Genomic DNA, 27,886 nt, shown 5'->3' with positions numbered 1-27,886 from the left:
CCTTGGTTCCTCCTTCGGGCCTCCTCCAGCTGCCTTATCTCTGTAAAGGAGTTTCTTCAAAGCACCCAACTGCCTCCCATTATTCAGCACACATAATGCTGCCTTTAAAAGGAACTGGAAAATGAATAAATGATTTAAGTGTTAAAGCATTAAAACAGTGTTCAAGCCAATATGTAACTTCATTAAACAGTATTCAAACAAATATATGAATTCAGTGTTTTGATATATACATGTAATGCAGAAGAAGCTTTATTACTTAATATACCCTTCAAAAAACATGATATTTAATGTTCAAATTGATAAACTTTATTGTTTTTATGCAAATATTCACTCTTTTTCCAATAAAGCTGGGACAGGGGCATGTTTACCACTGTGTTACTTCACCTTTCCTTTTAATAACAATCATTTGTTCTCAGTTTGGGAACTGAGGACACTCATTGTTGAAGCTTTATATGAGGAATCCTTTCCCATTCTTGCTGAATGTACAACTTCAGTTGCTCAGCTGTCTGGGGTCTCCGTTGTCGTATTTTGCTCTTTATAATGTACCACACATTTTCAGTGGGAGACAGGTCTGGACTGCAGTCAGGCCAGTCTAGTACTGCACTCTTTTACTATGAAGCCACACAGCTGTAACACGTGTAGAATGTGACTTGGCATTTTCTTGCTGAAATAAACAGGAACGTCCCTGAAAAACACATTGCTTGGATGATAAAATACCCCTGTTTAACCAAAAAAATATAAAAAATATTATATTTACTCAGAGACTACTCATGATATAATTTTGACAATTTTATATAAAAACTCACAGCAAAATCCTTAAATAATGATATAAAACAAGATCTTGTGATTTTACCATAAAAATATCCCAAAATAAAAATAAAATATGTCAGACTTAAAGGTGCTGTACCAGATTTTTCCTCACGTGTTTGAGTAAAATGTGCCTCAGCCCAGGACACGTGTGTTGTATAAGCAGCTCTGGAGGTTACAACACGTCCACTGTGCACTGTCTTTGACTGTCTTGTAATGAAATGCACTGTTAGCATGCTAGTTGTTAGTGCTACAGTGATGGCAAAACTCCACTCTGGTCTCTGAGAGTTGTGAAAAGTGCTCATAAATTCATTGTGGTGAATAATTAGGATGTTCTGAATGCATAAGGTAAGTGAGGATTAACTTTGGACCACTGCAAACTGTTTAAAATGAACTACTTCTGTTTTTCGTGATTTTAAAACGCAAAAAAAATCAGGTACAGCGTCTGGAAGTGGCACCAATCCCAAACTAATAATGAGATGGTTCAACATTTATGGTGCAGAAGTTTGGAGATTTTTTTGAAAAACGGTGAAGCTCTCGTAGAGTTACAGAGGCCCCTGCTTCATCTGAAACTATGACATCATCAACTTCTAGAGCGTGAATCCAATATATTGAAAACTACGTGCGCTGTTCTCTTTCCAAGCTGCTAAATATGACAAAATTGTGTGAAACTGCGTGGGACCACGCAGCAGTGAGAACAGGCCGTGTTCTTCTGTGTCTTAGCATATATTGTTTTATATTTGACATTTTTACAGTGTTCAGGGGCTCTTCATGTGAGAGCAGAGGCTGACTGTCCGTTAGTGCCCCCGGTGGCCAAAGGGCTGTCTGCACCCGAATCTGAAACAACAGGCAAAACACAAACTTATTTCCTTTTAATAATTAATGGAAAAAATGTAAAATGTTGGTTTTACACTTAAGTTATTATAATAATATACAACACGTTCTTGAATATTGTGACATGTTTTTCACTACTTCAATAAAATAAATTTGATTTAAATTTGACACAAAACTGACTCTTGCAGTTTTAAGTCATGTTCTAATGGTGTGCCCTGCTCAAAAACAGCCCTGGAGTTGTGTTTTGCTTCATTCACACATGTTTGAGTAACACTTTATTATTAGTCTGTTACATCTCCAAAGCTCAAAATGCTCTGTTCCACCTTGTGATGTCATGAAGTGGTACTTAAGTCAAGTTAACAGCTCCTTTTACCTTTACTTTAGTAGAGATTGGAAATTCCAGGACTGAAATGATCCAAATGATTCTAGTGAAGGTGTGTGGAGTTTAAAACACAGTGGAGCACTTCCTGTATCACCACATGACATCATAAGGTGGAGTGTTTTCAGTTTGAGAGAAGAACTCAGCCTAAATCTGCAGGGTTTGTGTGTTAAACATGTGTGAATGAAACAAAACACAACTCCAGGTCTGTTTGTGATGAGGAAACGTCCTTAGAACAGATCAGAAATCAAATTTCAACAGTTAAATTTAAGTAAAATTAAAAAGACTTGAAATGAAAATTCCCACAACATAAATATGAAAAAATAAAATAAATTTTTGTATGCACTTTTCGTATTATTTTTATTATTTTGATTTGATTTCGATTTGATTTCAATCTTTATTCTCTTTAGACTGAGGGCAGAAAAAGGTCAGAGGTGATGGAGCTGCAGATGTGACATGTGTGTCGCTGTGTCTCCCTCTGATGGTACAAACTGGTAACGCAGCTCTCACCTTTGACCGGGTGCAGCTCTGTGGCCTCCTCAGGGTCAGACTTGGGCTTTGTGGCTCCTCCTTCAACACAGACATTAAACTTTTGAACTATTGAACATGCATGAACAAGATAAACATGTATGAATAAGATAAACATGCATGAACAAGATAAACATGTATGAATAAGATAAACATGTATGAATAAGATAAACATGTATGAATTCTTATACAGGGTGATGTCAGTATGGATAAGATGCATTCTCTGCAAAATCTGACTTTTTAAATTTCACTTTGGAAATTTGAATTTTAAAAGAAATAGTGTACATTTTGAACAAAGCAAACTGGGAACAAGTCCAACACCTTCTGATGCACAGATGAAAGTGAAATACTTTTGCATTTTATAATTTATAGTGTAATTCTTCAAGCACATTCAGCACTTTTAACATGGGGAGTTTGTGAAGTGAGTCTCAAACAAATAATAGAGGTTTAATATTTTGACCTTTGTGTGTACAGTACTGTGTAGCAAATATAACACTCACAAAGTCAACATAAACATCTAGAGTGACACAGTTACCTCTGATTTTGAGGTACACCAACATGACGACCACAGCCACGACCAAGATGGCGACGATCAGCCCCACCACCCACCAGTAAGAGGGGTCTTCAGGTGCACTGCGCTTCCCTGGAAAAACAAAAATCAAACGACTTCAACATAATGTGCCTGAGAAGAGACTAATATGGTGCTTTGGCGACATGTGCTGGTCTGCTGCTGATGACAATATTAAATCCACATTCAGATAAACTGTAAGTATATGCATTTTATCACTGTATTTTATAAAAAAAAACAATCAGCATACACATCACATCAGGTTTGTCAAGTTGTTGTGTACAGTTTTGTATCATGTTTTTGTATATTTATAGAGAACTGTCATGTGGGTGATGTAGGTTTGTGGGCGGAGCCTTGTACCGAATCTTACTGCTAACTGTAAGAATGCTTCAGACTACGTTATAACATGGTAGAAAGCTCAAAAAGATGATTTTGCTCTTTAAAATTTAAAGTAAAAACTACCATAATGTTTTTATACGTGCATTATTTCAGTTTGTGGCGTTATTTTAATATTTATTGCCTCAAAATTAGTATTACCATTACCAATAGAGACGATAAAACTCCCATAGAGACAGTAAAACTCCCGTAGAGACGATAAAACTCCCATAGAGACGATGAAACCCCCATAGAGACGATGAAACTCCCATAGAGACGGTAAAACTCCCATAGAGACAGTAAAACTCCCATCACTATCATTGGAAGTAGTGATGCTAACAGTGAGCTAGCCCAGCACAGAGCTAACTGTGTTGTGTTTATATAAAAGACAAAGTCAAAATGTCCCCCATAGACACGATTTTATACACAACCAGTCAACAGTCAATGCCTCATCCAGTGTGTTTGTTTTTTTTTTCTTTGTTTACTGCTTTTTACATTTTACTGTCTATACATATGGAAGATGTCAAATATATGATGAAGATACACATGGAATTATGAAGCCTCTCTCACAAACCAGGGTTCAAAGCAAAGGGGACAGGTTATTTTTATTATTATTTAATCTGAAACAAGTTTTAGTTTTGATACCTCCACTGAGAATCTACAAGAAAAATAAATGAAAAAGTATGACCAGTCGTGTGTTCCGTCTTACTAATGTAAACTGTGTATGACTTGTCACAGATTATTATTCATTGTGTAAAGACATTGCTCTTGTGGCTGACCTGTGCCGCTGATGGTGACCTCTATAGTCTCCGTGTGGGTGCTCCTCTGGGTGGAGAACACACAGCTGTACATCCCTGTGTGGTGTTCCTCCTCTGGGTCCATAAGCCGCACTGACCCGTCCCCAAACTGCACCCGCAACCCGTCCAGCTCCACATGCCCCGCCCACTCCTGCGATGACACGGCCTCTCCTGATTGGACACTGTAGGTCAAGATGTGTTTGGGGGCGTCGCTGTTGGAGAAGGTCCAGGAGAGGGTTTGGCTGTTCAGGTAAGAAGGAGCGAAGCAGGGGAGTGTCAGGTCTTTGCCCTCAGAACCACGGAGATCTGAGGGACAAGGGTTTAGATCTGGTTTAGTCCTGGTTTAGATCTGGTTTAGTCCTGGGTTAGTCCTGGTTTAGGTTTGGTTTAGTCCTGGTTTAGACCTGGGCTAGACCTGGGATAGACCTGGTTTAGACATGGTTTAGATCTGGGTTAGTTCTGACTTAGTCCTGGTTTAGGTCTAGGAGGGTCAAGTCCTTCCCCTCGTAACCATGGATATCCGAGAGGAGACAACAGAGACCTGGTTTAGATAGATAACACACACACACACACACACACACCCCTACACACACACCCACCCACCCACACACACACACAGACACACACACAGTGGAACATTCCAGACATCCCACCAGAAAACTTACGTAATGCACCTTACAGACAAATTTATCTATGATTACTCTGCTGTACCTGACCTCTGCCCCTTCCTCAGCTGTTTAAGCCCCTTCCTAACCTGTTTAAGCACCTCCCTCACTTGTTTAAGCCCCTCCTTCAGCTGTTTAAGCCCCTCCTTCACCTGTTTAAGCTCCTCCCTAACCCGTTTAAGCCCCTCCCTCACTTGTTTAAGCCCCTCCCTAACTTTTTAAGCCCCTCCCTCACTTGTTTAAGCCCCTCCCCGCCCCCCTCACCTCTGTGCCTGTAGGAGGCGCTCCAGCTCTTGTCGCTGTAGGGAGACGTGGCCGTGCAGATGTATATCAGATCCTTCTGTCCCAGAGTCCTGAGTCTGCTGTCCACCTCGTACAGCCCCGACCCCTCCAGCTGCTTCCGGGTCAGAGGTTGGAGGCTGTGGAAGGTGGGCGGCTCCGTGGACCACGTGACCCGAGGGGGCGGGAACACGTTTCGGACGGAGCATTTTATCTCCTCGAAACCACTCAGACGCGAGAGCTCCATGGACAGGGAGCGGATAGGAGCTATGAGAGAGATTATACAGTCTTTAGTCCTCTGCATTTGACCCAAAAGAGCTGAGAAAGAGATTATACAGTCTTTAGTCCTCTACATTTGACCCAAAAGAGCTGAGAAAGAGATTATACAGGCTAGAGTAATCTGCATTTGACCCAAAAGAGCTGAGAAAGAGAGAGTCAGAGAGAGACTACAGCCCTCGTCTACACTCCCCTTCTTCAGAACAGGAGGCATTAGTCACAGTCTGGTCAGGTACTGGTCACTGGAGACTTTGAGGAGGTGTCAAATATTTCTCACACAATGCTAGCTCCACAGATTTAGGCTCTACATGGGTCTGATATAAACCTGCTAGCATACACAGCTAACAGCATTTACAAACTCCTCAGGATTAGACATCAGTTTAAGTATATTTTGTTTTTTTTGTTTCTTATTTCGATGTAAAACTATTCATTATCTTTTATGTTTTTACTGTAATTTAAGAGAGCCTTCTACATGAAACCAGTGTGAGAATGTGAGAATGGTCAGGTACAGTTGGCTGTGGACCTGGTGATTGTTGTCATCTGAAAGAACTTTAAACTGTGAGATTAATATGACATTTGTGGAGCAGAAGTTTGGAGATTTCTTTCAAAAACCTCCCACAGAGACATACAGGCCCCGCACAACATCTGAAGTTATGACATCATCAGATTCTATATTGTCTATTGAGACTTTGCGGTTACATCATGCTGGGGGTGTTCTACATGTATCTCTGTGGTGGAATGTTCAGCAGTTCCAACTATGTCAGCTCTTTCCAGATTCAAATAAAGCTCACTAAAATCTACTAAATCTCTATCAAGTATCAGATTATCTATTAAATGCACATTCTTCTTCTTCTTACCTTGTACTTTGACGATGACTTCCTGGTTTCGGTCTCCTGCTTCGGTCCGCGCGCTGCACCTGTACCTCCCCCGGTCTCTAGGGGCGCTGTCTCTCACCAGCAGAGAGGCGTTTCCCTTGGCGAGGGTGGGGTCAGCGAGGGCAGCTCTTCCTGCGAGGGAGTCGTTGGGGTCGCGGAGGGTCTGGAGGTCCGAGGAGAGGCTGAGGATGAGAGAGTCCTGCCTGAACCAGAGCAGCTTCTGTGGGGCAGAGGAGGGGAGGAGGCAGGGGAGGATGCAGCGCTCACCCACCAGACAGGTCACATGGATCTCTGCAGAGACAACGTGTGCATACATTACACCGGACTCTCTAAAAGGTTGGCTAGAGCAGTTTTAGCAACGAATTTGGAGCTGAGTTGCATATTAAGAACCGCGAGTATCATAGCAACCAAAGAGCCAATCCAGAGCGAGGCTGTTGAAGGTAAATCCGCCTCTGTCTGCTCCGCTGTTTTAACAAGGAGCAAAACTGTCAATCAAACCTGTTGCTAACGCTAACAGGAGCGGCCTCGGGGAAAGAAGGTGCCTGATTTGTCTGTTATTAATGTTCATATCTTGATTTACAGACACAATATCGAAATAAAAACCCAGGATCATGTAGAGCGGGTTAATACGAACATTTAAGACCAAAATGACAAGTCTGACAGCAGCAGTTACAGAGAGAGGGGCCACAGTTTTTCAATGTAAAGTGAATTGGAGCCAGAGTCGATGCTCAATTCCTGTTTGAAACGCAGCGGCTAGCTGGTTAGCTTTGTCCATTCATATATACAGTCAATGGTAGTAACATTATATTAGTGTCAATAATGAGTCATGACATCTTCTTCTGCTGCAGTTTAATAATATATTTAAAACTTTGCTAAATATTTAGTTTGTATCTGACTCTAAAACAAGAAAATCAACAGTTTATACCAGTGTACCATTAGCTAACCAACATAGACACTGCACGCAACGCTCACAGTTATCACTAATACAGACTCACACAGATGAACTGAACCTTTGTCTCCTTTAAAACATGTCTCTGTGATCAAAACAACAGCAACAAAAATGAGGAAAAAAAGCAAATAAACACATAATCTGTTGAGCTGCTTATAGTTCTGCCCCAGTCAGAATGAGGGGACAGTGCATTACCTCTAAACTCAACTTGACAAGTTGAAGCTGAATTTTGAGCTAAAATTGAAACAAAAAACACATTGAGTATTAAATAACTGCATTTAACATCCTGTCCATGTGGCTGAACCTGTGTATTTGCTGGAATCACACCTGCTGCTTATGTTTTCTCTATGAAAAAGCACTCTACAGCACACAGCAGTTAGGTAGGTTTGATTGGCATGGAACGCTAAGCCCCGCCCCCAGACAAAATGCAGAGAATTTAGGGAGTCCCAAAATTACATACTTTTATTTATATAGTCCTACAATCAGAGCTATAACACACTAGAGCTGTATGCAATATGAGCAGAGGAAGAGCAGCCAAAAGAACATTGTTACTTCGAAATAATAGGACTGTGCACTGTGTATAGAAGTGGACAAAGCTAACCCGCTAGTCGCCACATTCCATATAGAAACTGAGCATGGGCGAGATTCTGGCTCCAATTCACTTCCTATGTAAAAACTGTGTCCCCTCTCTCTGTACCTGCTGCTGTCAGACTCGTCATTTTGGTCTTAAATGTTCGTATTAACCTGGGGTTTATTTAGCTATTTTAGTCCGTAAATCAAGATATGAACATTAATAACAGTAACAGCTTTGATTGACAATTTTGCTAAGTTTTTTTTATTTTTTTATCATTGTTTTAATTTACAAGTAGGCGTAACAAATCAAGATACAAACACAACATACATACAAACAAAACATTAGTAAACAGATACAGTAAGACACTTAAAGAAAAACAAACAAAATAAAAATAAATTAATTACAGGGAAAAAAAAGATTAAATTAAATTAAAAATAAAATAAAATACAATGCAATACATATAAAATAAAATGAAATAAATATAAAAATAAAATAAAATAAAGGGTAATTTCTTGCTGGTGTTTGTCCAGTGGGGGTAGTATGTTTCTTTGGTGTAATAGCAGCTTGCAGCTTGTTTACTGTTGAGATGTTTGGTTGTATTTGTATGGTGTTAGGTCATGGTCTTGGTGCTTCCAGTTAAGTTTACTATAGTTACACTGAACATGCTGAATGTGATATTTCGACAGCAGAATTATCAGTTGTAGAGTTAAAATATGATTGATTAAATGATTGAAAAACAGAAGGATGTGGCTTTCTTGGAGGCTGAGCATGAGTCCAGGTTTATTGTAACATCCTCGCTCCTGATTGGCTCTTTGGTTGCTATAATATTCATGCTCAGATTTTCAAATATGGACTATGGACAATATATAAATGTAATATTGTTTAAGGGTATTATAGAACACTGATTCAATCACATTTTTCGATGGTGCTGAAAATTTCCTATCTATAGAATGTTAACTCCCACTGTTTGAGGAATATAAAACAATGGTGCGAGCTCACCTTCTTTAGACTCTGTTAGACTCTGTTAGACCCTGGTACAATCTCACCCTGTACTGCCTTTAACCCGACAGTATTGCTGTAACCGACAATAAAGATCTACAGAATGATCCCTGTGCCTCTGCGTCTGTTCTTCATGCAGCAGAACAGAAACCAACAGGACCTTTGGCTAAAAGTACAAAGTAGCAGTCCAAAAAGAGTAAAAAAGTTCTGACGTAACATCTGATTTATAATTTCAAGTGAAAGTGAATAACAAAACCTGAAATACTGCACATTCAAACAGACACCAAAATGAGCCAAACTAAATCAAATCTGAAGGAGCTGCAAGAAACACAAATGTTCAGATCATTCCATATTGTTACATAAAGCTCCAGAAACTTTAGACTCACTCACAGAAAATGAATCACAACTTTTACTCGAGTAAGAGTACTGTTACAGTGTACTGCATATTACTCGAGTAAAAGTACTGTTACACTGTACTGTAAATTACTGGAGTAAGAGTACTGTTACACTGTGCTATATATTAGTATATGTTAAAAAATATGAGGGTCTGAAAACTACTATTCACATTTATTTAAAAAGCTACTTAAGTACTCAGGGAGAACATGAAAACCCTGCCCAAAAACACTAACCATTCCAGGAATTGAACTGGGGACCTTGTGGCTGTGAGGCAAGTGTTATTTTACTCTGCTTACTCTGCTTGAACCATAGACACAGTTGTAAAGTGTATTTGTCAGTGAGCGGCTGTGTCTTATAATAATAATACTAATGTCTTACACTTGTAATGCGCTTTACAGGCTTGTCAAAGCCTCTCAAACTACACTATAGTCATCATTCACTCATTTCCACACTTGGTGATGGTAAGCTACTATTGTAGCAGACTGACGGAAGCGAGGCTGCCAATCTGCGCCATCGGCCCCTCCGACCACCACCTATCATTCAAGCACACACCACTTTCATAATAGGCAATGTGGGTGAAGTGTCTGGCCTAAGGACACAACGACAGAACTTGGTCCGAGCGGGACTCGATCCTCCGACCTTCGGGTTGGGGGACCAACACTCTAACCACTGTCTTGTGCAGACAGAGCCAGAGTTTCCTTATCTGAGCTGTTTAAACCACAGCGCAGAACAGAAGTGAGTCTGTGTAACCTGAACCCTCAACCCAGTGCCGGGCTCAAGAGGACAAAGGCAGAGGCTCAATGGTCAGACCTGTTTAGACCCAGAGGGATTAGCGGGAACTGGAAACTTGTATTTCATGACTTAACAGTGCAACTTTTTTGTGGTAAAGGCTCTGTCGCCTGCCCGTCTCCATGGAGATGATAGTGCTTTCTTTGCAAGGAATGTAATTAAACATACCTGTCTCCATGGAGACAAGCAGATGATGCCACCAATCAAAATACAGCTCTGAGTAAACTAATGATGAGGGAAATAATCAGTCAGAAAAAGCTTAAACGAAGAATTGTGGACTTCCCTAAGGAAGACCCAGGACACACTGGAGGGGCTATGTCTCTGAGCTGGCCCAGGGAATGTGTGGAGTCCCACCGGAGGAGCTGAAGGATGTGTTTGGGGTGAGAGAAGTCTGGGAGGCCCTGTTTAGACTGCTGCCCCCGCAATCCAGCCCCAGATAAGCGAAAAAAATGGATGGATGGACTGTAGCACCATTATTATAGACGTGGACTATAGCAGCTAATTTGGAGCCAAGTTCCATATTTGAAAATCAAAGTGTGTGTCTCATAGCAACAAAGAGACAATCTAACGACAGTTGGTTGACGGCACATGACCCCACTTAGCAACACTGTCAATCAAACTTGTTGCTAACGAGAGCAGTGGAAGCAACCTCAGAAAAAAGAACACACCTGGTTTGTCTCTTATTAATGTTCATATTGATTGATTTAGGGCCAAAATTGTGAAATAAAAACCCAAGGATCATGTAGGTCAGGTTAATAAAAACATTTAAGACCAAAATAACGAGTCTAACAGCAGCAGTTACAGAGAGAGGGGACACAGTTTTTACACAGAAAGTGAATTGGCATCGATGGAGCTGAATCGCGCCCGTGCTCACGTTGGTCCCTCTGCTAACAGGCTAACTATGTCCATGTATATACACAGTCTGGAGACAGTTTTGATGTAATGAGACTGTGAAGTTACTGTAGTGAAATCAAATCCACCTCTGAAGCATAAATATGAACTTCAGAAACATCCCAGGCAGTCGGACCACAAGACGAGAATGTGATTATGTTCAAGGAAATGTGGGAAATGCAACATGTAAACAATATATACACAAAACACAAACCTCCCAGAGCCTCTCCCAACCCTGCAGAAGCACCGCGATGGAGCCAGGTCTGTTCTCCCTCCCTGTTTAGTCCACTTCTTTATAAAGACTGAGGTTGTACGTCAGAGCCTGTCCCTCTGCGCTCACTGCGTTAGTCATTTCACAATCAATTCTCATGTATAAATGTCAGTATTTTAACTTTTCTCCAAAAATGCAGCTTTTTATTCAGTTACAAATAAACATACAGTATACATTGTTTAGTTTATCTGCTCATATTCCTCTTTTATGCAACATTTTGAGGAGTTTTTCCCATTCAAGATATCATTGTTTTAAATTTTTTATCTCTATGGCAACGGTCGTAATTTTTAACCCAAAGATTTGTCACTGTTGGATCAGTCTTAGGAAGTGGTCAGGAGAACCAAGCTCGAGAATTTGATTGATTTCGGAAGCCAGAGGAAGCCCACACACGACACAGGGAGAACATGCAAACTTGTTGTTCAGGGAATAGAACCAGCAACCTTTACAGTCCTGTTCTACCCTCATATAAAGATGGTTTATTTAAGTGGCGCATTTAAAGGGCCCATGTTCCACTGTTTTCTGATCTGTTTTAGTGTTGTTTCCTCATCACAGACAGACCTACAGTTGTGTTTTGTTTCATTCACACATGTTTAACACACAAACCCTGCAGATTTAGGCTGAAAACTCTCTGTTCCACCTTGTGATGTCATCATGTGGTAATACAGGAAGAGCTCCAGTGTGTTTTTAAACTCCACACACCTTCACTAGAATCATTTGGATCATTTCAGCTCTGGAATTGTCTCTACTGAACTGACATCACAATCTGGAGTATTTTGAGCTTTGGAGATGTAGACAGACTAATAGCAAAGTGTGTGACTGAAACAGGTGTGTTTTTGAGGAGGTAACCGCATTATAACATGACTTAAAGCTCACAGGAGTCTCTTTAGTGTAATATTTGACCTTTAAACTGTGAGGTAGTGTAAGGTGAAAGTCATTAGTGTTTGGAGGAACCTGAAAGTGGAGTTCTCAGAGAGACTGGGGGTGGATTTACGGTGTATTTTTAAGATCAGTACGTCTCTTACACTGTTCAGACATGTTCAATGAGCTCTGAGAATAACAAACAGGCGTGCCTCATGTCAGAGTATTACCACATCTGTCCAAATCAATCAATCAATCACACAACTAAAAAAACATGCATTTTTTTCTCACAGTGTGGCTTTGACTTGAAGGGTGGGGTGGGGAGGGGGGGAAACACAGCCAAAAAGTAATAAGATCATCTAAAAACTCAAGAAAAAATACTACATGGATTTAAACAGCACATTTTCACTTTTCTGTGATCAATCCGAGCGTTTGTGGTCCTGTTTTGGAGTTTGGTTTTACACAAAAAGGGGAGAGAGGCTAACTGAAAAACTGTTGGTTAATGCTAGCTAGCTTGTGACTGTGTAGCTAGCTTGTGTATTTGCTTGTGTATTTGCGAGGGACTTGTTTAACAGCATAAATCACCTGTTGTAGTTCCAGCTAAGTCTGTTTATGGTCAAATCGCGTTAAAACAAGTTTCACATTAAAGTCTAACAAAGCCTCAGACAGAGCAGTGCTTTTAGTTAGCATTAAACAGTTTGCAGTGGTCCAAAGCTATTCCTCACTTACCTTATGCAGCCTTAGCATCCTAATCATTGACCTTGATGAGTTTATAAGCACTTTTAACAACTTTCAGAGACCAGAGTGATAATGATAGCAACAACTAGCATGCTAACAGTGCACTTCTTTTGTTAACATATAATAAAATGCTTTATAATCAGATGCCTTAGCTGGTTTGAACACACCACGAGACACAGACGTCAAAACGGGAGGCAGGTGCTCACATTTATCAGCCTGAAGTTTGTCCCTTCAGTGACCCCGTAGAACAGCACATGCACCTGCTGCGTGGAGCTGCACCAGAATACATACGTTTAACACACAGACACTGGAGGATGGGCCAAATGCACTAAAATGGGTCAAATTTCACTAAACATAGTTCTCACAATTATAGGATTTCACTAAAGACGTTTGACACTTTTGGTGGAGTTTATAGTTTGACTTCCTGGTTGGACACGAGCAGCAGATGTCACATGTGATATGTTAATTTTCCATAACTGTTACCTAGCAACTATAATGTAAACAAGACCAAAACTAGTTTAAATTGCACAATAGTTATGATCAGACTAAAACAAACAAAAGACAAGGCCTTTATTTTGTTTAATGAAAGTTTAAACTGACAGAAACGTTAACTGATGTAAAACTAAGATAAATATTTAGCACCAAAACAAGTCTGGAAAACATGAGAACCTGTCACATGAACTTTAACAGTACATCAGAATGACAACCGCTCCTTTAGAGGTTATTCAGAGGTCAACGAGAAGAATGAGAAGAATCTACCAGACAGGAGAAGAGTCAGAGGAGCAGAATCAGAGGAGCAGAGTCAGAGGAGCAGAGTCAGAGGAGCAGAGCCAGAGGAGCAGAGTCAGAGGAGCAGAGTCAGAGGAGCAGAGTCAGAGGAGCAGAGTCAGAGGAGCAGAGTCAGAGGAGCAGAGCCAGAGGAGCAGAGTCAGAGGAGAAGAGTCAGAGGAGAAGAGTCAGAGGAGAAGAGTCAGAGGAGAAGAGTCAGAGGAGCAGAGTCAGAGGAGCAGAGTCAGAGGAGCAGAGTCAGAGGAGCAGAGCCAGAGGAGCAGAGTCAGAGGAGAAGAGTCAGAGGAGAAGAGTCAGAGGAGAAGAGTCAGAGGAGAAGAGTCAGAGGAGCAGAGTCAGAGGAGCAGAGTCAGAGGAGCAGAGTCAGAGGAGCAGACAGGAGCTTGGATTTTGCCTGATTAAAAAGTCGTATTCAGTTCTTTGCTCGGTAACAGTGAAATGATAAATCTATAATGTCCCAGGCTCAGTGAATCAGCAGAGAGCCCAGACACAAGGCTCCTTTCAGGGCACAAATCTGCCTGTGCTGATGGAGGGTCAACCTGTATCCCTGTGTGTCAGATGCCCTCCCATCCTCCTGTGTCCCTGTGTGCCAGATGTCCAAATGTCACATGAGAAACATTTTTTGGATTTGACTTTGGAGATTTCTTATAAAAATACCTTCACCATAAATCACCCGTAGCTACATTTAATGCTAGAAGTGATTGTTTTCGCCTCATTTAAACCGCTCCGCTCCTGAATCTTTAGCTTTTTTCAATAGACTATAAACCGTAACTGATTTTCACTGTCTGAAAAAAATGAAAACAGCTCTAATTCATTTGAAAAGGTGCATTCTGACCATCCTAATTATTCACCATGATGACTTTATAAGCACTTTTCACAACTTTCAAAGACGAGAGCGGAGTTTTTGCCATTACAATGCTAACAACAACTAACATGTGTTGTACTGGGGCAGGACACATTTAGGTCAAATACACGGGGGGGAAATGGGTACAGGAAGTTTAATGAGACAAAGCCATTCAAATAAAAACATGCATCACACTGGAAATAATGTAAATGGTAATTCCTGCCTTTGACCTTTCAGGTGAGATCAGAAACTAGAGTGTGGTGCGACTAGAGGCAACAGGAAGTGATGTCATCGCTCAACAAGATTCAACTTGAGTCAAATGCTTTTAATGGGATGTGATAAATCTTCGGAAATGCGTCAAGAACAAGTTTCCAAATCCAAATCTGTTTTAAGTTTGAGGCTCACATTTGACACTGAAAGTCAATGAGGGACTTCTGAATGTGGGGTGATATTACAGATCCTCACAAACAGACGTGGAGTTGTGTTTTTGTTTCATTCACACATGTTTCACACACAAACCCTGCATATTTAGGCTGAGTTCTTCTCTCAAACAGAAAACACTCTGTTCCACCTTGTGATGTCATCATGTGGTAATACACCACTGTGTTTTTAAACTCCACACACCTTCACTTGATTTGGATCTTTTCAGCTCTGGAACTGTCAATCTCCACTGAAATAACGGTAAAAGGAGCTGTAAATGTGAAAACTGCCCCTTCATGACATCACAAGGTGGAACAGAGCATTTGAGCTTTGGAGATGTGACAGACTAATAATAAAGTGATACTCAAACATGTGTGAATGAAACAAAACACAACTCCAGGTCTGTTTTTAAGGAGGTCACAGTGTTAGAACATGGTTTAAAGCTCAGAGAGTCTGTTTAGTGTAATACAGATCTTTAAATAAAAATAAAACCAGATGAATCCATATAATTTTTTTCAAGAGTGAGAGAATAAAAGTTGAAAAAATCAGCCAAATCAGCCAAAATGTTCTGAATTCAAGCAAAAGCACTGGATTTTCAGCACTGGGTTAAGACAACTCGTCCTACCTTGAGTTTTGTTTTGTGATGAGTCCACACACAGCAGCCCAACCAACAAGGTCCAGAGATGAAGAAAGGACATGGTTCTGGTTCTTTTGAGTCCAAAACCAGGACTGAACCAGGACTAAACCAGGACTAAACCGGAGCTTTAGATGTGTCAGCAGCTGTGGGGGGTCTTGGAGGTTTTAATCCATATTTCCGGTCCTCTGAAGTGGTGTAGTCTCTGGTCAGGTCTCTGGTCTAGTTTCTGGTCTGGTTCTTGGTCTCTGGTCTTTGGTCTGGTCTTTTGCTGTAACAGACAGAATGTTTAATTAGAGACACAGAGACCACACTGAGCACGTGCAGTAGAGCTGTCAGTGGGAGGGGAATCTCACCCTCAACCACTGAGGGAGATGTGTCAGTGCGTGGGACCGCACTGCAAAAACATCACACACGCAACACTGGTACAGTCTTGTTGGAGCAGTTCAGCTTCTGTTAATAGTTTCAATTCTGCAAACAGTCTGCTGCTTAAAGGTACACTATGGAACTATTGTTCCTCCCAATTCAATTCATTTTATTTTTGTAACACCCAAAATCACAACAACAGTTGTCTCGAAGGGCGTTCATGTTTTGGTTGATGGGGGAAACCGGAGTACACGGGAAGAAACATGAAAAACTCCACACAGAAAGGCCTGGGTGACCCGGGGATCGAACCAAACCCTCTTGCTGTGAGGCATGAGTGTTGCCACTCAGCCACCGTGATATACACACAAAAACAAAACAACAGGAAAAATCAGACAGACTCCCATCTCGAATGTTTCACAGTATGGCATTAAACTAATCTATCTGTTGATCTGTGGAGAGGCGATGCAACTCACAGTAAGAAAATATGTTTTTTTAAGCCATAAATTCTGTTTTTGAAGCAAGATAATTTAATGCCATACTGTAGAATGTTATAGTGTAGAAGTGTGCAGCTGCTGCTTTCTGCCACCAGGTGTCACCTATAAAAGGACACATTGCCCTCTGACCTTGCACTCTAAATAAACCACTAAATGACACATGTATTGAGTGTGTTAGTGGCAGAGCTTCAGAAGCCTGGGGCCTCAGGAGCTTGGGGCCTCAGGGGCCCTGGGCCTCAGGAGCCCGGGGCCTCCTGTCAGATCTGTGTCTGTGGAGCTGTTGTAAACGAGGATGTAACACAGTGTTCTTTAGCCATCCCGTTGCTAATCAGCTCTGTGTCTGAAGCTCGTGTGCTCAGGCCGTTCTCCAGTGTCTTGGAGCTCAACTCCCTGACGCCGCTCGGCCTCTGTGTTGTATGCACCTGTCCACTTTATGTCACGGCCCGCTGGGTCATTCTGTGGCAGGTGTAGTGTGTTGTGTGGCAGGTGTAGTGTGTTGTGTACAGGTGTAGTGTGTTGTGTGGCAGGTGTAGTGTGTTGTGTACAGGTGTAGTCTGTTGTGTACAGGTGTAGTGTGTTGTGTCCAGGTGTAGTGTGTTTTGTACAGGTGTAGTGTGTTGTGTACAGGTGTAGTGTGTTGTGTGCAGGTGTAGTGTGTTGTGTACAGGTGTAGTGTGTTGTGTGCAGGTGTAGTGTGTTGTGTGCAGGTGTAGTGTGTTGTGTACAGGTGTAGTGTGTTGTGTACAGGTGTAGTGTGTTGTGTGCAGGTGTAGTGTGTTGTGTACAGGTGTAGTCTGTTGTGTGGCAGGTGTAGTCTGTTGTGTGGCAGGTGTAGTCTGTTGTGTGCAGGTGTAGTGTGTTGTGTGCAGGTGTAGTGTGTTGTGTACAGGTGTAGTGTGTTGTGTACAGGTGTAGTCTGTTGTGTGCAGGTGTAGTGTGTTGTGTGGCAGGTGTAGTTTGTTGTATGGCAGGTGTGGTCTGTTGTGTACAAGTGTAGTTTGTTGTATGGCAGGTGTAGTCTGTTGTGTGGCAGGTATAGTGTGTTGTGTGCAGGTGTAGTGTGTTGTGTGGCAGGTGTAGTCTGTTGTGTGGCAGGTGTAGTGTGTTGTGTGCAGGTGTAGTGTGTTGTGTACGGGTGTAGTCTGTTGTGTGGCAGGTGTAGTGTGTTGTGTACAGGTGTAGTCTGTTGTGTACAGGTGTAGTCTGTTGTGTACAGGTGTAGTGTGTTGTGTGCAGGTGTAGTGTGTTGTGTGCAGGTGTAGTCTGTTGTGTACAGGTGTAGTCTGTTGTGTGCAGGTGTAGTGTGTTGTGTGCAGGTGTAGTCTGTAGTGTGCAGGTGTAGTGTGTTGTGTACAGGTGTAGTCTGTTGTGTGGCAGGTGTAGTCTGTTGTGTAGAGGTGTAGTGTGTTGTGTGCAGGTGTAGTGTGTTGTGTACAGGTGTAGTCTGTTGTGTGGCAGGTGTAGTCTGTTGTGTACAGGTGTAGTCTGTTGTGTGGCAGGTGTAGTGTGTTGTGTACAGGTGTAGTCTGTTGTGTACAGGTGTAGTCTGTTGTGTACAGGTGTAGTGTGTTGTGTGCAGGTGTAGTGTGTTGTGTGCAGGTGTAGTCTGTTGTGTGGCAGGTGTAGTCTGTTGTGTACAGGTGTAGTGTGTTGTGTGCAGGTGTAGTCTGTTGTGTACAGGTGTAGTGTGTTGTGTGCAGGTGTAGTGTGTTGTGTGCAGGTGTAGTGTGTTGTGTGCAGGTGTAGTCTGTTGTGTGGCAGGTGTAGTGTGTTGTGTGGCAGGTGTAGTGTGTTGTGTACAGGTGTAGTCTGTTGTGTACAGGTGTAGTCTGTTGTGTGGCAGGTGTAGTCTGTTGTGTACAAGTGTAGTGTGTTGTGTACAAGTGTAGTCTGTTGTGTGCAGGTGTAGCACCCTCCTGCTGCTTTTTATCTTTGTTTCTGTTTTCATTTGGCACGTTCACATTCTTCTGACTGTGAACGTGCCAAAAAAGTGCAGAAGCCTGAACTTGCCTGTATCTGTAAATGAATCTAAACCCAGCCAAAGAAAACAAAATAAATCATGTTTTTTTTTAAAATAAATTAAATGTCCGTGTCCAATCACGTAACGGACCTGAGCGTTTCCTGCTCAGTGACATGTGTTTTACAGGCTGTGCCCAGTGCACTGCTCCACTCCATACGACACAAGAGCAAACATTACATGTCCACGGAAACAAGCTGGTAGCACACCTAAACACCTAAACACCAAAACTTTACCCACATCTACTACTACAAATAGAACTGCTAAACTGGGCGGGGTCTGGAGGACTAAAGAGGGGAGGAGGGGGAGGAGGGGGTCTGGAGGCCAGTGTGATTGGTCTAACAGGTATTCACACTTCAAGTAGTAGATAATGCTATTTAAAAACATATACACAGTGGAAAAGTGGATTTACTACCACTTTAAAATCTTAATAATCGATCTATGCAGTGAAATGGATAACTTAGACAAGACTATTTCAAATCTAGATTAACATTCTGAAATAAAAAAATAACAAAAAATAGAAACAAAAATAAAACAAATAAATCCTTATATTTTGAATATGTTTTTTCTTTTTGCAGTGACAGAGGTGTGTGAGTGTGGTATTTTGCGTCAGCGCAGAGGTCTGAGGAGAGGCTGTTTAACTGTGCTGCAGGGCATCAGGTGCAATTCAAGCTTCTCCCTTTGGTTTTTCACTTGACTGCAGAGCTGGAGACAGGTGAGAATTCTCTGAAGGAATTTGTGGTGTAACTGTCAGATGCAGATGTGTGGACCTGGTTAATGGACCTAAAACTGACACAGAGTTCAACGTTTTCTCTGTCAGTGTAAATAAACAAAAGTCAAATTATTTTTTCACAACAGTTTCAGAAAGTGGTTGGTTCTGTGCACTGGCCTGACCGTCTTCTCTGTGGTGCGGTCTAAATCCTGGTACAGTGGGGTTGTACAGACTGTCTTCTCTGTGGTGCGGTCTAAATCCTGGTACAGTGGGGTTGTACAGACTGTCTTCTCTGTGGTGCGGTCTAAATCCTGGTACAGTGGGGTTGTACAGATTGTCTTCTCTGTGGTGCGGTCTAAATCCTGGTACAGTGGGGTTGTGCAGACTGTCTTCTCTGTGGTGCGGTCTAAATCCTGGTACAGTGAAGTTGTACAGACTGTCTTCTCTGTGGTGCGGTCTAAATCCTGGTACAGTGAGGTTGTACAGTCTTTATGAGCCTGGAGTTTCCTGTGAAGATCAGACAGGAAGAGTCTAACATGTGGTTTTCATAATAGCACACTGTAAACGCAAGAGTTTAAGAGCTGTGAAAGATTTACTGTATACAGAACAGGACTGAACCAGGACAAAACCAGGACTGAACCAGGACTGAACCAGGACTGAACCAGGATTTAAGTAAGAATGCTTTTTTTATCGAGGTATGATTTTAGAACACCTGCAATTGAATACATGTAAAATAGATACAAATTTTCATGTCATACTATGGAACATCCCAGGAAAATAAATCAATAACATCACCATGGAGACAAGGAGGTACACAGAACAGAACTAAACCAGGATTTAACAGGACTGAACCAAGATAAAGCCAGGACTAGAGCAGGGCTAAACCAGGACTAAACCAGGACTAAACCAGGAATAAACCAGGACTAAACCAGGACTAAACCAGGACTAAACCAGGACTAAGCCAGGACTAAACCAGGACTAAACCAGGTCTGGAATTTCCCCACTGTGGGCTAATAAAGGCATATCTTATCTTATTTTATCTTATCTTATCTAACCCTCAGACTGGGAGGATAAGTGGTTTTATTGTTGTGCCTGATGTCTGTGTCCTCTATTCTTCATCTTCAAAGTAAGTAGATTAATCTGTGCAGTTTCTGATGCGACGCCAACTGAAAGTGAGCTGTGTCCTTTCACAATAAGAGCCTGTTTTAATCTGACAGCATCGTCAGTATAAGACAAACAGCCTGATAAACACGAGAGCGGAGGAAGAGCGTTTCAAAGGATCCTCCAAGTATTTACTCTACTCAAGGTCATTTGTCTTATTTTAAATGGAATGTCTGTTTATTATAAGGAGAAGGTCAGAGGAGCAGAGGAGAGGGTCAGAGGAGGAGAGGGTCAGAGGAGGAGAGGAGAAGGTCAGAGGAGGAGAGGGTCAGAGGAGGAGAGGAGAAGGTCAGAGGAGGAGAGGAGCAGAGGAGGAGAGGAGAAGGTCAGAGGAGGAGAGGAGAGGGTCAGAGGAGGAGAGGAGAGGGTCAGAGGAGGAGAGGAGAGGGTCAGAGGAGGAGAGGGTCAGAGGAGGAGAGGAGAGGGTCAGGGGAGGAGAGGAGAGGGTCAGAGGAGGAGAGGAGAGGATCAGGGGAGGGGAGGAGAGGGTCAGAGGAGGAGAGGAGAGGGTCAGAGGAGGAGAGGAGAGGGTCAGAGGAGGAGAGGAGAGGGTCAGAGGAGGAGAGGAGAAGGTCAGAGGAGGAGAGGAGAGGGTCAGAGGAGGAGAGGAGAGGGTCAGAGGAGCAGAGGAGAGGTTCAGAGGAGGAGAGGGTCAGAGGAGGAGAGGGTCAGAGGAGGAGAGGAGAGGGTCAGGGGAGGAGAGGGTCAGAGGAGGAGAGGGTCAGGGGAGGAGAGGGTCAGAGGAGGAGAGGGTCAGAGGAGGAGAGGGTCAGAGGAGGAGAGGAGAGGGTCAGGGGAGGAGAGGGTCAGAGGAGGAGAGGAGAGGGTCAGAGGAGGAGAGGAGAGGGTCAGAGGAGGAGAGGAGAGGGTCAGAGGAGGAGAGGAGAGGGTCAGAGGATGTCCTTATTTTCAACATAAAATACATTACAAGCCCAGAGACTAGAGTCCAAGAGCTGTGGACTCCTGTACTCTTTTCTCCCTGTCTCTCTGTCTTTCTCTCTCTCTCTCTCTGTTGCTCTCTGTCTCTCCCCCTCTCCCTCTCTCCCTCCCTTCATCCCTTCATCCCTCCTTCTCTGTCTGCATGTTTGTGGACAACTGTCTGGTCTTCTCATTTAAATAATAGAGTTCTTTTTAAAGCTGCAGACTCTATAAATGTACTGTCACGGTACAAACTCACATGTGAATGTCACTGTGTGTCAGACATCACCACATAACACAGAACAGTCATATTTAACACAGACAGAGCAGCTCAAATGAATAATGTTCAAATGCAGATTTGTGTTGTTCAAATGCAGGTTTGTGTTGTGATATATGAGCTCTAGGGTCTAATCATTGATAAAAAATGATCAGGTTCAACATTTGTGCTTTTACTTTTTGAATATTTTGTGTAAAGAACAATGTGGACACATCCATCTGAGCACAACTTCATCACATTCTCCAATCTGAAAAACACCTAAATAGATACATTGCAGTGACATGAAGCTGGGTGTGTTCTGCATGTATGCCTATGGCAGAGTGTTCAGCAGTTACCATAGTGACACAATGTACACATTGTCAAACACTGTCAAAAAAGTCTTAAGATCATCTGAAAACTCAAGAAAAAATACAAAACGGATTTAAGCAACACTTTTTCAGAAGCCTGTGATCAGTACAAGCGTTCATCTTTCATCTTAGGAAGATTTATTTTAAAAATGTGAGTGCTAGCTAATACTACCTAAGGCTAGCTAATGCTAGCTAAGGCTAGCTAGCTTGCAATAGCAATGCTATTTGAGAAGAACAGCACAAACCATCTCACCCATTGTGCTCCAACCAATTCAGTACTTTACAGTCAGATTGTCAGACAGAGCAGTGCCTTCAGATAGCATCACACCTTCAGGAAATGTTGATGACATCGGCTGCAAAGCATCACAGAGCAGCTTTGCATGTTCTCTGGCTTCACTCATCAACCAAAAACAAAGAATCACAAGCCACAGTATATATACAGTATATATACTGTATATATGCAGTACTGTACATATACTGCATATATACACTATATATACTGCATATATGCAGCATATATACAGTATATATACAGTGTATATACAGTATATATACTCATTACCATGAACTTTTCTACTTGTCTCCTGAGAGATGTTATTGCTTTGCTGAATGTTCCACCGTTTATCTGATTATCTCCATAGAAACAAGCAGGGGACTCTACCAGGTCAGGTTACAGATCAGATCTGTGGAGAAGTGACCCTGATTATAGTAAGAATGCTTATTTTTTTTCAAGGTATGATTTTAGCAATCAAACACCTGTGATTGAATACATGCAAAATAGATACGAATTTTAATGTCATACTATGGAACATCCCAGGAAAATAACTCAATAACATTGCCATGGAGTCAAGGAGGTGGCGGAACCTTTACAAGAAAAGTTACACAGTGCATCTTTAAAGCTAATATTAAATCAATCAAATAGAAAAACACTAAATCATAAAAGATCTGCAGTGAGGCTTTAACCCTGTTCTACTGCAGTGTTTTGTTTCATTCATGTGTCTTGTTTTTGGCAGTTCACTGTACAGTTCTTGCACAGATGCTGAATGGAGATTGGTTTCCATGTCGACATAATGATGAGTGTGGATTGAACTTTGACCTCTTCATACACACTTTTGTAAACAAACAGGTTTTGTATATACTTTGTGTTTTAGTGAGGTCAGGTCCACAACCATATGACTCCATTTAAAAAAAAACTTTGTCAATAAAGAGATCTGTGCCACGAGAGATGGTCATATTTGGTAAAAGGTCAAAGGTCAAGAAGCAAAACTAAAGTAGTAGTAGTAGTAGTAGTAGTAGTAGTAGTAGTAGTAGTAGTAGTAGTAGTAGTAGTAGTAATAGTAGTAGTAGTAGTAGGCACTGTACCTGAGTTTTACAGCCTTAAAAAGATGAAAACAGAACTAGTTCATTTTAAACAGTTTGCAGTGACTCCTCACTGACCTTATGCATTCTGAACATACTAATAATTCACTATCATGGGTTGTGAAAGTGCTTATAAATTATCACTTTCACAACTTTCAGAGGCCACAATAATGCTAACACCAAATAACATGCTAATTGAGAATTCCTGATTCTCTGACAAAACTCTACATACTGCTTAAATGCAGGTAGTACACAGTGGATTTATTCTGCTGAGCTGTTTAATATACTGCTTTGCTAGTCTGGGTTAAAGTCCTTTCATCTGACACACTCACATCTTTGGGTTTCAGAGAAGACATTGAACTTTGTGCCAGTTTTTGTTTCATGTGGATAGGCCCAGTAATTACAGAGATATGAACCATAAACCAGCTCAACAAACCTGAGAATTCTGCCCCGTCTCCAGCTCAGGTTAAACGACAGGGATTCTACAGTGAACCTGATCTTTTAAGTCAGACTTATGTGATGCCTGACAGACTGAGCCCACAGTGGGTCAGGACTGTTTCATTCTGTTGTATTTGAGCCAGGCCCATTTACCACAACAAAGCACTGCTAAACTACTAAAGTTTCACTGGAGTCATGTTTCACTTTGAGATTGTCAGGACTGAACCAGGACTAAACCAGGACTAAAACAGGACTAAACCAGGACTAAACCAGGACTAAACCAGGACTAAACCAGGACTGAACCAGGACTAAACTAGGACTGAACCAGGACTAAAACAGGACTAAACCAGGACTAAAACAGGACTAAACCAGGACTAAACCAGGACTAAACCAGAACTAAACCAGGACTAAACCAGGACTAAACCAGGACTGAACCAGGACTAAACCAGGACTAAACCAGGACTAAACTAGGACTGAACCAGGACTAAAACAGGACTAAACCAGGACTAAACTAGGACTGAACCAGGACTAAAACAGGACTAAACCAGGACTAAACCAGGACTGAACCAGGACTAAACCAGGACTAAACCAGAACTAAACCAGAACTAAACCAGGACTAAACCAGGACTGAACCAAGACTAAACCAGGACTAAACCAGGACTAAACTAGGACTGAACCAGGACTAAAACAGGACTAAACCAGGACTAAACTAGGACTGAACCAGGACTAAAACAGGACTAAACCAGGACTAAACCAGGACTGAACCAGGACTAAACCAGGACTAAATCAGGACCAAAACAGGACTAAACCAGGACTAAACCAGGACTGAACCAGGACTAAACCAGGACTAAATCAGGACCAAAACAGGACTAAACCAGGACTAAACCAGGACTGAACCAGGACTAAACCAGGACTAAACCAGGACCAAAACAGGACTAAACCAGGAATGAACCAGGACTGAACCAGGACTAAAACAGGACTGAACCAGGACTAAAACAGGACTAAACTAGGACTGAACCAGGACTAAACCAGGACTGAACCAGGACTAAACCAGGACTAAACCAGGACCAAAACAGGACTAAACCAGGAATGAACCAGGACTGAACCAGGACTAAAACAGGACTGAACCAGGACTAAAACAGGACTAAACTAGGACTGAACCAGGACTAAACCAGGAATGAACTAGGACAAAAATAAAATGAATTGAATTGACTGAACCAGGACTAAACCAGGACTTTTTCCAGACTTCAGAAAAGAACAGGAGATCAAAACTGACCTAAAGGTTACTCAGAGAACATGCAACATTCTACATAGCAAGCCCAGGGGAATTGAACCGGAGACCATGCAGTTGCGTGGTGGGGCTGTATGTGTCTGTGTCCTCAGGTGAACTCTGCTAAATAAAGCACAACTCCACAGATATCAGGCTCTTGTGGTATCAGAGGTGGAGAAAATACTGCACATTTGTACTCGAGTAAAAATGTACTCATTTAGAACTACAAGTACTGCTGAATTTGTTCTTATTTAAAAGTATGCATGAAAAATACAACTGAAAGTACTATTTACTCGTTACTTCTTCACACATGTACAGGGTAAAATTATATTCAAATACAAGTACCAGTATCTATGTAAAGTAATAACCCAAGACATCTACTCAGTTACATGAATATCTGTAATTAGTTACTTTGGACTGGACACTATGGATCTGATATGGCAGGTTTAAGAAGAGGTTTAGCATGTTCACACTGGTTTAGTTCCGATTCAGTCCTGGTCTAATCCTGGTCTAATCCTGGTTTAGTTCTGGTTTAGTTCTATTAATTTCCTCCAGAGAAGAAGACGCACCTTTAACTGCAGGTACAGGTTTGGCAAGTGCCCAGTTTCCTGGTTTAGTCCTGGTTTAGTCCTGCTTTAGTCCCTGGTTTAGTCCTGGTTTAGTCCTGGTTTAGTCCCTGGTTTAGTCCCTGGTTTAGTCCTGGTTTAGTCCCTGGTTTAGTCCTGGTTTAGTCCCTGGTTTAGTCCTGGTTTAGTCCCTGATTTAGTCCTGGTTTAGTCCCTGGTTTAGTCCTGGTTTAGTCCTGGTTTAGTCCCTGATTTAGTCCCTGGTTTAGTCCTGGTTAAGTCCCTGGTTTAGTCCTGGTTTAGTCCCTGGTTTAGTCCTGGTTTAGTCCTGGTTTAGTCCCTGGTTTAGTCCTGGTTTAGTCCCTGGTTTAGTCCTGGTTTAGTCCTTGTTTAGTCCTTGTTTAGTCCTTGTTTAGTCCTGGTTTAGTCCCTGGTTTAGTCCTGGTTTGGTCCTGGTTTAGTCCTTGTTTTAGTCCTTGTTTAGTCCTGGTTTAGTCCTGGTTTTAATCCTGGTCTTAGTCCTGGTTTAGTTCTGGTTCAGTCCTGTTTTAGTCCCTGGTTTATTTCTGGTTTAGTCCTGTTTAAGTCCTGGTTTAGTCCTAGTTTAGTTCTGGGTTAAATCCTAGTTTAGTCCTGGTTTAGTCCTGGTTCAGTCCTAGTTCAGTCCTAATTTAGTCCTGGTTTAGCCCTGGTTAAGTCCTGGTTTAGTCCTAGTTTAGTTCTGGTTTTAGTCCTAGTTTAGTCCTGGTTTAGTCCTGGTTTAGTCCTGGTTTAGTTCTGGTTTTAGTCCTGGTTTAGCCCTGGTTAAGTCCTGGTTTAGTCCTAGTTTAGTTCTGGTTTTAGTCCTGGTTTAGTCCTGGTTTAGTCCTGGTTAAGTCCTGGTTCATTCCTAGTTTAGTTCTGGTTTTAGTCCTGGTTTAGTCCTGGTTTAGTCTTGTTTTAGTCCTGGTTTAGTCCTGGTTCAGTCCTAGTTTACTCCTGGTTTAGTCCTGGTTTAGTCCTAGATTATTCTTGGTTTAGTCCTGGTTTAGTCTTGGTTTAGTCCTAGTTTAGTCCTGTTTTAGTACTGATTTAGTCCTGGTTTAGTCCTGGTTCAGTCCTGGTTCAGTCCTAGTTTAGTCCTAGTTTAGTCCTGGTTTAGTCCTGGTTTAGTAATAGTTTAGTCCTGGTTTAGTCCTGGTTTAGTCCTGGTTTAGTCCTGGTTTAGCCCTGGTTCAGTCCTTGTATACACTGGTATTGTCGTATTTCTTGTGTGGTAATAAAATAATGACTTGCTTTTATAATGATAATAAAGAATTATTGATTAACTTTCCATACACAACATTCAAAGAAATGCAGTGAGGGTGAAGTGTCTTGCTCAAGTCCACAACAACAGCACCACCTGAGCCACAGCACCTTAGAAACTAGGACTAACCCAGAACTAAACCAGGACTACTACAGAAACTAAAACAAATCCAAACCAGGGATTAAACAAGGACTAAAGAGAAGGAGACCAGGACTAAACCAGGACTGAACCAGGACTAAAACAAGTTTACACCAGGACTAAACTTAGACTAAAGCAGGACTAAACCAGGTCTAAACTAGGACTAAAACAGGACTAAACAAGGACTAAAGCAGGACTGAACCAGGTCTAAACTAGGACTAAAACAGGACTAAAGCAGGACTAAAGCAGGACTAAACCAGGACTAAAGCAGGACTAAACCAGGACTAAACTAGGACTAAAACAGGACTAAACCAGGACTAAAGCAGGACTAAAGCAGGACTAAACCAGGTCTAAACTAGGACTAAAACAGGACTAAACCAGGACTAAACCAGGACTAAAGCAGGACTAAAGCAGGACTAAAGCAGGACTAAACCAGGACTAAACCAGGACTAAAGCAGGACTAAAGCAGGACTAAACCAGGACTAAACCAGGACTAAACCAGGACTAAAGCAGGACTAAAGCAGGACTAAAGCAGGACTAAAGCAGGACTAAACCAGGACTAAACCAGGACTAAAGTCAGACGCAGACTCTCCATTCAAACACATGGTGAAGGAGCCCTGTTCTTTTTTTACAGTGTGTCATGTCACTGTAAAACTATGAGCTCTGTAAAAACGTGAGATTACAGGAACGTACCGTGACTCAGCGTGCCTCACCGTAAAGCCACCAGACTGGAACCGAGTGGAACAGGAGCAGAAGAAAGAGACGAGAGAGGGAGAGAGAGAGAGGAGGAGAGGAGAGGAGGAGAGAAGAGGAGAGGAGGAGAGGAGCGTCTGCAAGAGACTGAGGCTCCGAGCCAACAGACAGGTTCTGTTAGAGAACACTTACTCATAAAGGGAGGAGCTAAACCAGGACTAACCCAGGCTAAACCAGGACTAAAGTAGTAGTAGTCGCAGTAGTAGCAGTAGTAGTAGTAGTAGTCATAGTAGTAGCAGTAGTGGTAGTA

At 42.0% G+C, this 27,886-nt stretch overlaps 1 protein-coding gene across 2 annotated transcripts; it reads right to left on the bottom strand.

The window, feature by feature from the left end:
• Nucleotides 1-221: 221 nt before the first annotated feature.
• Nucleotides 222-27,725, bottom strand: LOC117388394 (uncharacterized). 2 transcript variants are annotated; one of them, XM_055229895.1, is made up of 9 exons: nt 27,577-27,709; nt 19,307-19,631; nt 15,527-15,806; nt 6,366-6,674; nt 5,218-5,499; nt 4,271-4,594; nt 3,084-3,191; nt 2,531-2,590; nt 362-1,644 (listed from the first exon to the last, which is right to left on the bottom strand). In XM_055229895.1, the coding sequence occupies exons 3-9, from the start codon at nt 15,597-15,599 to the stop codon at nt 1,577-1,579; spliced, it is 1,224 nt and encodes a 407-aa protein (XP_055085870.1). In that variant the 5' UTR covers nt 15,600-15,806; nt 19,307-19,631; nt 27,577-27,709; the 3' UTR covers nt 362-1,576. The 2 variants fall into 2 exon arrangements, with proteins under 2 accessions (XP_033841826.1, XP_055085870.1); XM_033985935.2 differs by lacking the exon at nt 19,307-19,631 and having other exon boundaries at nt 222-1,644; nt 27,577-27,725.
• Nucleotides 27,726-27,886: the final 161 nt, after the last annotated feature.

This window comes from Periophthalmus magnuspinnatus, chromosome 20, assembly GCF_009829125.3.
Source record: "Periophthalmus magnuspinnatus isolate fPerMag1 chromosome 20, fPerMag1.2.pri, whole genome shotgun sequence".
Lineage (NCBI taxonomy): Eukaryota > Metazoa > Chordata > Actinopteri > Gobiiformes > Gobiidae > Periophthalmus > Periophthalmus magnuspinnatus.
This window is presented reverse-complemented; position numbering and strand designations above follow the sequence as displayed.